The sequence below is a fragment of the Lynx canadensis genome, chromosome A1 (assembly GCF_007474595.2).
Source record: "Lynx canadensis isolate LIC74 chromosome A1, mLynCan4.pri.v2, whole genome shotgun sequence".
Lineage (NCBI taxonomy): Eukaryota > Metazoa > Chordata > Mammalia > Carnivora > Felidae > Lynx > Lynx canadensis.
The window spans coordinates 138,382,654-138,395,474 of record NC_044303.2 but is presented as its reverse complement, the minus strand read 5'-3'; the positions used below and the strand labels follow the sequence as shown (position 1 = coordinate 138,395,474).

The 12,821-nt window shown below is 37.7% G+C and overlaps 1 protein-coding gene across 2 annotated transcripts; it reads left to right on the top strand.

Moving 5' to 3' along the window:
• The first annotated feature begins 51 nt into the window (after window positions 1-51).
• ANKRA2 (ankyrin repeat family A member 2) lies at window positions 52-11,949 on the top strand. 2 transcript variants are annotated; one of them, XM_030322914.1, is made up of 9 exons: window positions 52-344; window positions 2,619-3,011; window positions 3,967-4,125; window positions 6,185-6,250; window positions 8,502-8,599; window positions 9,063-9,188; window positions 9,736-9,802; window positions 10,320-10,400; window positions 11,433-11,949. In XM_030322914.1, the coding sequence occupies exons 2-9, from the start codon at window positions 2,723-2,725 to the stop codon at window positions 11,486-11,488; spliced, it is 942 nt and encodes a 313-aa protein (XP_030178774.1). In that variant the 5' UTR covers window positions 52-344; window positions 2,619-2,722; the 3' UTR covers window positions 11,489-11,949. The 2 variants fall into 2 exon arrangements, with proteins under 2 accessions (XP_030178774.1, XP_030178783.1); XM_030322923.1 differs by lacking the exons at window positions 9,736-9,802; window positions 10,320-10,400; window positions 11,433-11,949 and adding an exon at window positions 9,458-9,663 and having other exon boundaries at window positions 9,063-9,206.
• The last annotated feature ends 872 nt before the right edge of the window (window positions 11,950-12,821 follow it).

Below are 12,821 nucleotides of genomic sequence, written 5' to 3'. Positions count from 1 at the left end.
ACGTGACTTACGCGGCCAGGAGTCGTAGGGGCGGGTCAGGGGGGCGGGACGATGGGGGAGGAGGAGACGTGATCCCAGTACTGGACGGGTGTTGCTCTAGAGACCCAGACGGGTCCTGCTGAAGTGACCCAGTGTCTGCAGTACTTGGGCAGCAGAGACTGCGCAGCGGCGGGGGAAAAAACCTGGAAGTCCTCTCGGCTGCGGTGACGCGGAACGTTTTTTGGCCAAACCCCGAAAGAAGAAATCGGAAGTGACGTCGCGGTCAAAACAAGCCGGGGTTTGGGGGCCTGCAGTGAATCTGTGGCCGCAGATGGAAAGGCCCGACTCGCTGTCGGCTGTCGAAGGTAGTCGCGAGGCCCTGCGCGCCCATCCAGTAGGCTTCCGGCCCCTGTCCCCTGGACCCTCCCGCCGGGGGTGAACCAGAGTTTCCGCCTGAGCGGCTTTTCGGGCCGAGCTGGCGGGTGGCTCCCGAGCGGACTTCCCTCCCTACAGTGTCCCTTTCACGGGGCTTCTGCCCTGGGACACCTGTCGCCTGAGAGGCGTCATTTTCATAGCACCTTCTTTTCCTTGGTGGACAGTTTCAGGAGTAGGAAGAGCCAAGGGACACCTGTTACTAGGATCCATTGCGGAATGTGTATCTCATTAGGTTTTCTCCCTTCATCCCTGGGCTCTGACCCATCGAGGTGATCCTAGCTCTCCTTGGCCATCCGTCTTCTCACTGCCTCTTACTCTCAATCCTATTTTCACCTCTCCTTCTCCAAGTCTTCAAAATCTTAAATTAACCCATCAATTTTGGCTCATCTCGTCTAGCGTATTGGCAGGACCAGCGTTCTGTTTTCACTCCCTCCTCGTCCCAGTTCTCCCCTTCTCGAAGAGGGTAATTCCGCCTATATTATGACATGGAAGATGTTTAGAGCTAGAAAGAATATTAGAGATGCCTATTTCAACCGTCTTCGTTGTATAGATTAATAAAACGAGTCTCAGAAAACGTATATGACTTGTCTTTCCAGGGTTGCACAGCTAGATAGTAGTGATGTTGAGACCGGAATGCCAGATCTAATTAGCAAGCCCCTGTTGGGCATCTCGCAGGGTCATTTTAGGATAGAAAATAATATGAAACAGTGTTAAACTTCGTATCAGAAAACATTTCTGGAGCACCTGATGGGATCAAGCTCTGTTTTGTATGCAAAGATTAGTAAGAGTGGCCCCCAGCCTAGAGAAGTTTTCAGTTTCCTGGGAGTTTAAGTGGAAACATTCAAAGGAATGGTAAATGCCAAAATGGAAATAAATGCAGTGTGCTAAGAGAGCTCAGGGGATTGCATTTAGGCCAGCTCTGGGTAGGAGTCTGTGGGAGATGGGTCGTCCCTCAGGAAATTTTCATAAGAGCCTATATTAAGTTGCTAACATTTTAACTAAACAAAAACTGAGAAGTATATCTTCAGTACATCATAACCAAAGCTTTGTAAAGCCTTTACCTGTCCAAGAATCAGGTGTTAAAGATGCCAATAGATGCCAATGGATACAATGAGTTTTATCTTAAATTCAAACTGAGAACCACTTATAAACATAGCATGTTAAAAAATGAACTACAGGTAAGAGGTTAAAGTTTTCACATCAAATTTTTTATATGTTTTAGCCGTTTTAGTTTATGGAATGAAGTCTTGGCACTTTAAAATTAGAAGGTGGTTTGGAGCTACTGGGTAGCTCAGTCGGTTAAGTGTCAGACTTCCGGTCAGGTCATGATCTCACAATTTATGAGTTCAAGCCCCTCATCAGGCTTTCTGCTGTCAGCATGGAGCCCGTTTTGTGTCCTCTATCCCCCTTGCTGTGCCCCTTCCCCTGTCATTGTCTCTCTCTCTCTCTCTCTTAAATAAATAACGCACTTAAAAATCTAATAAATAAATTTAGAAGGTTGTTTAAATCTATGAGTCAATGAAAAGTTCACCTACTTGAACTATGAAAATAACAAATGCCCAATTTTTGAGAGAAAGATACTATGACAATTTTTTACAAGGTTTTCTCCCAACAGGAACTAGCTTCTTTCCATCTTGATGAAGTACCTCCCACCCCTCTCTGGGCTTCGCCTGTAGCAGGAACTTCGGTTAGTTCTGAAAGCTGGGTAGTCCAAGATCAAGGTGCTAGCATGGTTGTGTTCTGGTGTGAGCCCTCTTCATGGTTCATAGCTTCCATCTTCTTGGTCTAACTTGGTGAAAAACCATGAAAGTTTATTTTCATTGTTAGCTTGATCTTCTGTCCACTTATCAATGTTCAGGAATAGGAGAGGGGAGAAAAGAGTAAAATGTGTTGGAACCTGGTGATGAAGGTAAAAAATATGCCTGTATCTCATTTGGTCTTTACCAAGATCCTATGCAATTAGTGGCGATACCCCCATTTTACAGATGAGACTGAGACTTAGAGAGGTTGAATAATGTACCGGTTCACACAGCCAAGAAGTGGGGAAGCTTGGATTCATACTCCGGTGTCTGCCTCCAAACATTGTATGCTTACTGTTACGTATAGGGGCTTGTAAGAGCACTATGTGCATACTTGATTGAAAAATGATTATTTTGTGTATTATTACCTAAGTTGATATAATCTTTTTAATTTTTTTCTTTCAGATTTTTCAGTATCTAAATTCCAAGAACACACTGGATACCACTCCTATAAAACAAAGAGGAAATCATGAAGGAATGTTTTAATCATTGAAACTACAGTTGAAGTCATGGCTACGTCAGCAAATCTGGATATTGGAGCCCAGCTGATAGTGGAAGAGTGTCCCAGCACTTACAGTCTAACTGGCACGCCAGACATTAAAATAGAACATCAGCTGGACTCAAATGCAGAGGAAGGATCAGCTCAGGGTGTTGCCATGGGAATGAAATTCATATTACCTAACCGATTTGATATGAACGTGTGTTCTCGATTTGTGAAGTCCTTAAATGAAGAGGATAGTAAAAATATTCAAGATCAGGTTAACTCTGACCTGGAAGTGGCATCTGTCCTATTTAAAGGTTGCAAGTTATGGTATAAATATGTGCATTTGTTCTGTTTTTGGTTTTTTTGTGTGTGTTTTTTGTGTATGGTTTTGTTTTTTTTGGGTTTTTTTTGTTTTTTTTTTTTGGTTTTTCCTTTCTGATCACGAGATTTTGAGTTTGGGAAGAGAGTTTGGAAGTCATCTTTTAATATGATTTTCTAGAATCTCACAGAAACCGAAATGAAATAATTTTCATGTTTTGTGATGTCTATAGTGTATGTTGATTTTTTTAAATTTTCTAGCTTGACCTTTATTTAGAAATTAAAGTTTCTTGGGGCGCCTGGGTGGCGCAGTCGGTTAAGCGTCCGACTTCAGCCAGGTCACGATCTCGCGGTCCGTGAGTTCGAGCCCCGCGTCGGGCTCTGGGCTGATGGCTCGGAGCCTGGAGCCTGTTTCCGATTCTGTGTCTCCCTCTCTCTCTGCCCCTCCCCCATTCATGCTCTGTCTCTCTCTGTCCCAAAAATAAATAAACGTTGAAAAAAAAAAAAAAAAAAAAAAAAAAAAATTAAAGTTTCTTATTTGTACCTTTTTAAATGATAGAAGAAAAATTGATAGAAGAAAAATTATTCGTGCCTTTTAAGAAATGAATTAGCTTACTATTCCCTATTCCATGAATATTTGATTGGCCTCAGTTTCCCATGCATTAATGCAGTGAAGTCTGCCATCATATTGTAGATTTATTTTTATAACAATCTACTGAATAAAAAAGCTAATTTCAAAATAAAATTGTTCAAAATTAATACAGATTTTTCCTGGAACTTTCACTATGATGATATAGATTTTTTAATAGCAAAGAATAATTTAATATCACTTGAGAAACAGTTGAAGATGTACCTCGTGTATTTCTCTTTTAATGTAAACATTGACATAGAACTTTCAAATGTTCTATCATTAAAATATTGTGTTAATGTGTTTAAATTTATTTTACTTAGCTGAATGCAATATCCATACATCTCCTTCTCCGGGAATTCAAGTAAGGCATGTCTACACTCCCTCTACAACAAAGCACTTCTCACCCATAAAACAATCAACTACTTTAACCAACAAACACAGAGGAAATGAGGTCTCAACCACACCTCTCTTAGCAAATTGTAAGTATTTCCCACTGATTTGTTAAAATATTCTTATTACTGGTATAATGCTTTCAAGAGTTTGGCCTTGAAACATTATTTTCTTTAAATGCATATTCTATTTGGAAAGTGATGTCTTGATAGTTTTAGTAACTTAAAATTTCACAATATTACTGCAGAGTCACATATTTCAGGTTTTATATTTCTATGTTGAGAAAAAATACAGATTTTAATACAGATTTTGTATAGGCTTATACAAATACAGGTTTATATTCATACATATACAGATTTTTACAGGTTTTCATTCTTAAAACCTTTATAGTTTTTTTTTTAATGTTTATTTTTGTGTGAGAGAGAGAGAGACAGAGTGTGAGCAAGGGAGGGGCAGAGAGAGAGGGAGACACAGAATCTGAAGCAGGCTCCAGGCTCTGAGCTGTCAGCACAGAACCCTACGCGGGGCTGGAACTCACGGAACGACGAGATCAGACCTGAGCCGAAGTCAGACACCTAACCAACTGAGCCACCCAGGCACTATTAAAACCTTTATAGTTTAACTATAAAAAAAAAATTTGTTATTCTGAACTATGTGCAAAGTAAGAGAGTATTTTTACTTCACATTTTACTTTTAAACTAGATCAGTGATCAGCAAGTGATTTGTAGTAAAAGCTGAGTGATTTGTAATTTAGAAATTGACTATAATAATATGAATATGAAATTTCTTTTTTTAAAACCTTGAAGCCACAATTTTTAAAAATGGAATCATTCTAGAGGAAATAAAATGAAGCTTTTCTATACAAATCAGAAAAATGTAGTATGGGTATGTTAGTCAAAGAAAACCAGTTAGCAGTTTGACGTTAGGAACTGTATCTGAATATGTAATGTAAATGCATCTATATTCTAAAGCATGGTGAAATATTTGTTTTTACTTTGGAAACACTGTATCTCTCCTAATTTTGAATGGTATGCCCTAGCAGTTAAGCCAGGAGGAGTCCATGATTCTTACTTCACCTATTAGCCAAAGTTTCTACTTATTATATTTCCATGTGCTTCCTAATTGCTTTCCTTTCTATTAATGCCACTCAGTCATATTACTGAAGTCAAGGATCAAGTGATACTAATTTCTAAGATGAACTCTCACAGAACAGTGCCTGTTTAGTTTTGTTGTAAAATAAAGATGTTGTCTTAAAATAAATAAATGAGGGGTGCCTGGGTGGGTGACTTAAGTTTCCGACTCTTGACTTCAGGTCATGATCTCACTCATGGGATCAAGCCCCACCTGGGGGTCTGCGCTGATATTGAGGAGCCTGGTTGGGATCCTCTCTATCTGTCTGTCTGTCTGTCTGTCTCTCTCTCTCTCTCTCTCTCCCTCTGCCCTTCTCTTTCTCTTAAAATAAATATATAAACTTTTAAATATAAATAAATGAATGAATAAATGAATGAAATAAAGATATTGTCTTAAAATAGTCCAACCATATTATTTTTGAGCTAAAAAGAAACACCTAGAGATTATGCAGTTCCCCTCCCTCATGTTATAGACAAAAACATTTAATTATTTACTCAAGGTCACACAGCTGATTAGCCACAATGAAGTCTGCATTCAAGAATTTACTCTGAAAGTTAGTTTTCAGCTTACTAATTCCCATGGGTTAGAAAAAAACCCGTGGAGTCTTGAAATAATGGTCTTTGGGATTTCAGAGGATTCAGTCAATAAAAAGACAGAAGGTGTATCTTTGTGTGGTTTTAGACCCAACATCCTCCTAAGTTTGGATATTGAGTTAGCATTTTAAAAATTAAATACCTAAACTGTTTCTTTGATTGATAAGATCAGTGGCGATTTGCATTAATAGTTGATCATAACAATTTGCCTGTTCATTGCTAATAATACTTTGTAGCTGTCAGAATTGCCTTAAACACAAACCGATCCTCAAATATAGGTATATTTTAAGTTATATTTTTTTAAACAATAAAATGAGAGTTTTTATTTTAGAAAAGAAAATTGCTGCACACATATGAATACTGACGTGATGAAAGTGTACCCTATAAGTCGAAAACTGTGAAGCTTTTTATGGTATTGTTTCAGCTCTATCTGTTCACCAGTTGGCTGCTCAGGGAGAGATGCTTTACCTAGCTACTCGGATTGAACAAGGTAATAGCCTGTTCTTTCTTAAATGTACTTAAATTTTGTAGGGTTTATTAGATTTTTGTTGTTTTATTTTAATACAGGAAAGTATAAAGACAAAAAAAATAGTTGCATAATCTCACCAGGCAGATAACCCAAACGTAGTAAAAAACAGACAAACAAAAAGTATATAAAGTATAAAAGTCAAAGCTTCCCATACCATCCTAGCCTTGTTCCCAAAAGCAAATATTATAAATTTCTTATATTTTCAGAAAACTTTTCTAGAAAACATTTCTGTTTATTTTTGGAGTTCTGTATGAGAATATATATGTGCTTTTTTGTTGTTTACACAAGAGGGAAAGTATTGTACACACCGTATTACACTTTCCTTTTTTTCACTTAATATTTTGGACATCTTTCCATATAAGCACATAAAGATCTGTTTCATTCTTTTTAATAGTTTAACAGGTCTATGATTTTGCACTGTATTGCTGCATACACATGTACCATGTTTTCTTTTTTTTAATTTTTTTAAATGTTTATTTATTTTTGAGAGACAGAGGGGGACAGAGCATGAGCAGGGGAAGGGCAGAGAGAGAGGGAGACACAGAATCTGAAACAGGCTGCAGGCTCTGAGCTGTCAGCAACAGAGCCTGACACAGGTCTCACGCCCACGGACCGTGAGATCATGACCTGAGCCAAAGTCGGACACTTAACCGGCTGAGCCACCCAGGCGCCCCGCATGTTTTTATTTTTTAACTAATCCTCTTGGAGGTGATTCTAATTTCTTGCTCTTAAATAATAGTCTTGCTTATGTTCCTTTTAAGTATGTAAATTCCTACAAGTATATTTGCCGGGTCAAAAGAAATGTGAATTTTTATTTATATGTATATATATATATATATATATATATATATATATATATATATATATTGCCAGATATTTGTCCTGTCCCTACACCAGAGTTAGAGTTTCTGTTTCCCCATACCCTGACACAAGATATTATCAGACTTTAATCTTTGCTAATCTCATGGGTGAAAAAATAGTCTCTCATACTGGTTTTGTTTCAGTTTTTAAAATTATGGTCTATTTAAGCTTTTTTGCGTGTGAACTGCCTGATATATGTTGATTTATGTGAACTCTTATCTAAATTAAAGAAATTCACTCTTTGTTGTTTATGTTGCATTTTTTTTCTAGTTTGTCATTTTCCTTTGATTCTGATGTTTTCAAACAAAATTTTAACATTTTGTAGTGGTAAATTTATTTTTTTCCTTGCAACTTTTGAGTTTTATATCCTGCTTTGAAATGATTTCTACTTCAAAATTACAAATAAATTCACTCACATCTTATTCTACAATTTCTGTGGTTTGCTTTTTTTCACATTTCAATCTTTGACGCATGTGGAATGTTTTGGTATAAGGAGGTAAAGGTCAAGCTTTACTTTTATTTTCCTTTTTCATAAAGTTAGCCAGTTATCCCAACATTACTGATTGAATACAGGGTGCATGATAAAAGAGGTGGGTTTTTTTTCATCATGTCATTTTCTTATAAGACATACTTCAGTATTATATTTCTTTTTGTTCATAAATATTTGAAGGTTTCATTCTCAGTCTACTAAATAAACTTAGGGGAAACCTGTGGACTTTATAACTAGTAAGGTGAATCTAGGAAACAAAATGGGGTCCAAGGTAGAATTGCATGGGACTGTGTTTCAGATTATTCTGTCTTCATCCCAATTATGTTAGTAAACCACCAAGAATGAAAAAAATACCAATGTTAGCTATAGAGTAGAAGATAATTTTAATAAGGTTTTGGAGGTTTTATAATATGTATTTATATAATTGTAAGGGCTATTATATAATCTCGCTTCTATTGTGTTTCTCCCAACTACTCATTGAGATAAGCAAAGTATTATTCCGTGTATTGGAGAAATTAAATGATATGCCCAGAATCATAGTCCTGTAAAGTGACAGAGGCAGGATTCAGACTATGGTCTCCTGATCCCGAGTCCAGTCTTTTGTGGACTGCCCTGTACCTAGCATTACGTCATGTGCAGTAGAAACACGCTGTTTGAACTGAGCTGTGTATACCGAAGCACATTTTAATACATTCACACCGCACCCTGCAACAACACTTAATAGGACTTCAGCAAATAAGTCGGCAGAAAGTGAACTTCAGTGAGTAGTAGTATCAACTTTTTAGAATGCCAGTATTTTCTTAATGATATTAATAGTTGGTTGTTAAATTAGATGACAAAAATTGCTTTTCTTTTAAATAGAAAATGTTATCAATCACACGGATGAAGAAGGATTTACTCCTCTGATGTGGGCTGCAGCACACGGGCAAATAGCTGTGGTAGAGTTTCTACTTCAGAATGTAAGGAAAATGCCTCAGAAAATGTATATGTACAGTTACTTAAGTCTGTAGTAAAGATTTTGTATCTTCAGCCAACTAGATGCAATGGTAGAGGATCCAAAACAATTTTACATGCTTTTCATGTTCTTGTGGAACCTGGATCTAGCTGGGCAGACAAGACCAATCGTACGTGAAACAGCAAGAGAGAATTTAATGCCCAACTCCCTTGAGGTACAGTGGGAACAAAAGTACCGTCAGCTCTCTAGGACCAGCTTCGTGGAGGAGATGTAATCTGACTCCAGAGCAGAAGGACAGTTAGGACCGAGATAAAGGGAGGAAGGAAGGCATCCATGAGTAGAAATTTGCGTTATTTACCCCAGAACGTTACCTGACCGAAGTATTGAACTGAATTCTTAGTGACAGAAACAACAGTATTCTTGTTTACATGAATTGAAAAGTCTTTTCTCTCCACTTACCACTCCAGGGTGCTGATCCCCAACTTTTAGGAAAAGGTCGAGAAAGTGCACTATCATTGGCCTGTAGTAAAGGCTACACAGATATTGTCAAAATGCTGCTTGATTGTGGAGTTGATGTGAATGAATATGATTGGGTGAGTTTATGCTACCGATTTTATCTTTTTTTTTTTTTTTAATTTTTTTTTTTTCAACGTTTATTTATTTTCGGGACAGAGAGAGACAGAGCATGAACAGGGGAGGGGCAGAGAGAGAGGGAGACACAGAATCGGAAACAGGCTCCAGGCTCTGAGCCATCAGCCCAGAGCCCGACGCGGGGCTCGAACTCCCGTACCGCGAGATCGTGACCTGGCTGAAGTCGGACGCTTAACCGACTGCGCCACCCAGGCGCCCCATATGCTACCGCTTTTAAAATACCGTAATAAACTCTAGGATTTACTTAGTTTGGAGAGACGTAATACATTTCACTAAACATTCAGAAAAATCATTAACTTAAACACCTGGAAGAAAAAGTTAATGGTGTAAACTCACTTGTGACATCTGCTTTAAGTATTCTTCACAAAATATGAAAATTGCCTTAAACTGCTTTTACATGTCCATTTCTTAGTAAAACTCCTCAACGGCAACATTGAATTACTCAAATCTTGCTCACCTTGAAAACTAAATGACCTTTTCCTTTTGCAGAATGGAGGAACACCTTTGCTTTATGCTGTACATGGAAATCATGTTAAATGTGTAAAAATGCTCTTAGGTAAGCCATTTTTAAAAGTGAAAATATTTAGAAAATACCATGTGAGGGGTTTGTTTTCACTTCTTACAAGGTGGCCTCCCTTGGTATTACTCAGGAGAATCATTAATTACTATTAAACACGTGAATCCTGGAACACGTGCTACCAGAGAGTTGCCCCTGTGAGAAGCAACTCCATCACACCGCACACCTGTGCTTGGAGCATTTGTCTTTGTTGCTTTCCTTTGGAGGATCACGGGTGAATCCACAGTTGTTTCCTCGATCCGCGGCGTCTTTATGCAGAAGTTCTCGCTATAGTTGTTGATGAGTTTCAGCTTTTCGAGAGGATGCCTGTTTGTTTGAAGTGTCTTCCCTCTGACCCACCGAAGTGAAATCTCTGCCCTTCGTACTTTGTCAGACCATCCTGAAGACACCCTCCACTTTGCTGAAAATCTGTCCTGCTGTTTGCACATGAGCCAGTAATAGACAAGCATGTCTACATTTTCATTTTATTTATGCAGATTTTTCTGTTTTGATACAGAAAATGGAGCTGACCCCACAATTGAAACTGACTCTGGGTATAATTCTATGGATTTAGCTGTAGCCTTGGGCTATAGAGGTGGTAAGTATTTTAGAACTGTCAGATTGTATTTTTTTTTAATTTTTTTTAACGTTTATTTATTTTTGAGACAGAAAGAGACAGAGCATGAACGGGGGAGGGTCAGAGAGAGGGAGACACAGAATCGGAAACAGGCTCCAGGCTCTGAGCTGTCAGCACAGAGCCCGACGCGGGGCTCGAACTCACGGACCGCGAGATCATGACCTGAGCCGAAGTCGGCTGCTCAACCAACTGAGCCACCCAGGCGCCCCTGTCAGATTGTATTTTAGTTAGTAAAGCTGTATAAATAGTACAAACTGTGGTCTAAACCATTTTCATCACTTGTTGTCCTAAAACATGACATGTTATGCTAACTCCTGACATATACTTTTAACTGTGGGCAACATCAACAAATTCTTACCAAAAAAAAGAGTTTGTTACTGTTACTTTTCACCAACCCAAATAACTAGTTGCTAGAGTGCACACCTACTTATGTACAAGATTTGTTTAACATTTTGTAACAAATTATTTACAAAATGCTTTCTGGTTGCCCTTTCTCTGTTCTTTAGAACAAACTTTGCGCAAGAACAGAATCCAGTAACTTAGACAATTACTAAGTCCATGACACACTAAGTTTTAAGTGTGTTAAGTATTGCATGCAATCGTATCACCCTCAGACTACGAGTATATGTTACTAGGGTATATCCTCATAATATGATGAATAACTATTTTAAGAAAAAGTTGATGGGGGCGCCTGGGTGGCTCAGTCGGTTAAGCATCCAACTTCAGCCCAGGTCATGATCTCGCGGTCCGTGAGTTCGAGCCCCGCGTGGGGCTCTGTGCTGACAGCTCAGAGCCTGGCGCCTGCTTCAGATTCTGTGTCTCCCTCTCTCTCTCTGCCCCATCCCCCACTCACGCTCTGTCTCTCTCTCAAAAGTAAACACTTAAAAAATGTAAAAGAAAGAAAAGAAAAGGTTGATGTTAAGTTGAATTCGATAGTTCTGTTTAAAATTGTGTAATCAGCATGCTGTGGTCTTGATAACCTATCTCTTCTAGTTCAACAGGTTATTGAGTCACATTTGCTGAAGCTGCTTCAGAATATCAAGGAGTAGACACAGTCATCAGGAAGTGTCGTCTGCCCTTTCTTTTACTTTTTGGCTCTTATAAATGATAGTTTTGTTTACTTATAAATTTTTACCTCAGTTGCAAAATTTACTGGTTTTGGTAAGTTTTAATAAATATTCCTCTCAGCAATTCACTGGTTTATAATAAAATTAATATTGATGCTTTTTTATAAATGTGTTTTACTGCATATTTAAAGTTATAAATTAATGTTTTGTGGCATGTAAATTTTTATGGTACAGATAGTTATCTGTCTTTGTATCAAGTGCTGTAATTTAACATTTTCAAAAATTATTCTACCCTATTTGTCTTCACTCTTGTATTAACTCATTGACTTCACATAGGTTTGCTATAAATCTATAGAAAAAAATTTGTTATTGTTGAATTCAAAAATGCACAGTGTGATTGTTTACAAAATGATGTTATAAATAAAGTACTTTTTCTGTTTGCATGCTAGTTTTTTTTTTTTAATTTTATAAGATTATTGAGGAATTACTTTAAGATTTTGGTTTAACCCTTCCGTCCTGCTAGGATACTCCATTAGATCAAACAGTATAATTAAAATAAATCAAATGTAAGTCAATCAACAAAGATTTGATTGTCATTTTTAGAAGTATATTTAGAATATTTTTCTCTTGTAAATAAGTTTTTCAGTAGGAAAAGTCCTCCATGAAAGAAAAGTCACCCCTTCAATAAAAGTCAATTAAATGCTCTTTAATTCCATTGAAGGAGTACTATAAATATATATATTGGTTTTAAAATAAAAGATAACAGGGGCGCCTGGGTGGCGCAGTCGGTTAAGCGTCCGACTTCAGCCAGGTCACGATCTCGCGGTCCGTGAGTTCGAGTCCCGCGTCGGGCTCTGTGCTGACGGCTCAGAGCCTGGAGCCTGTTTCCGATTCTGTGTCTCCCTCTCTCTCTGCCCCTCCCCCGTTCATGCTCTGTCTCTCTCTGTCCCAAAAATAAATAAACGTTGAAAAAAAAAAAATTAAAAAAAAAAAAAAAAAAAAAAAAAAAAGATAACAGAGATATAAAAAAGGACCATAACATGATTGAAACCTTTTAGATTTACATTTAGAGAGGAAATATAATCATTTATTAAAAGGGATACAACCTAAAGAGAACTATATAAATATTCTTTGGTTAAGGGAACCTTCTTTTTTGTACAGATTTTCCTCTTAAGACAGTTAAGCCTTTTTGCTGGAGTGAGAGCTATGTAATGCTAGCTGTGTGCACAGGAATAAAATTCACCTGCATAACCTCGTCAGTGACTCCGAACAAGAAACTTGATTATTGGTGATTTTATATTTAATGGAATTGAAA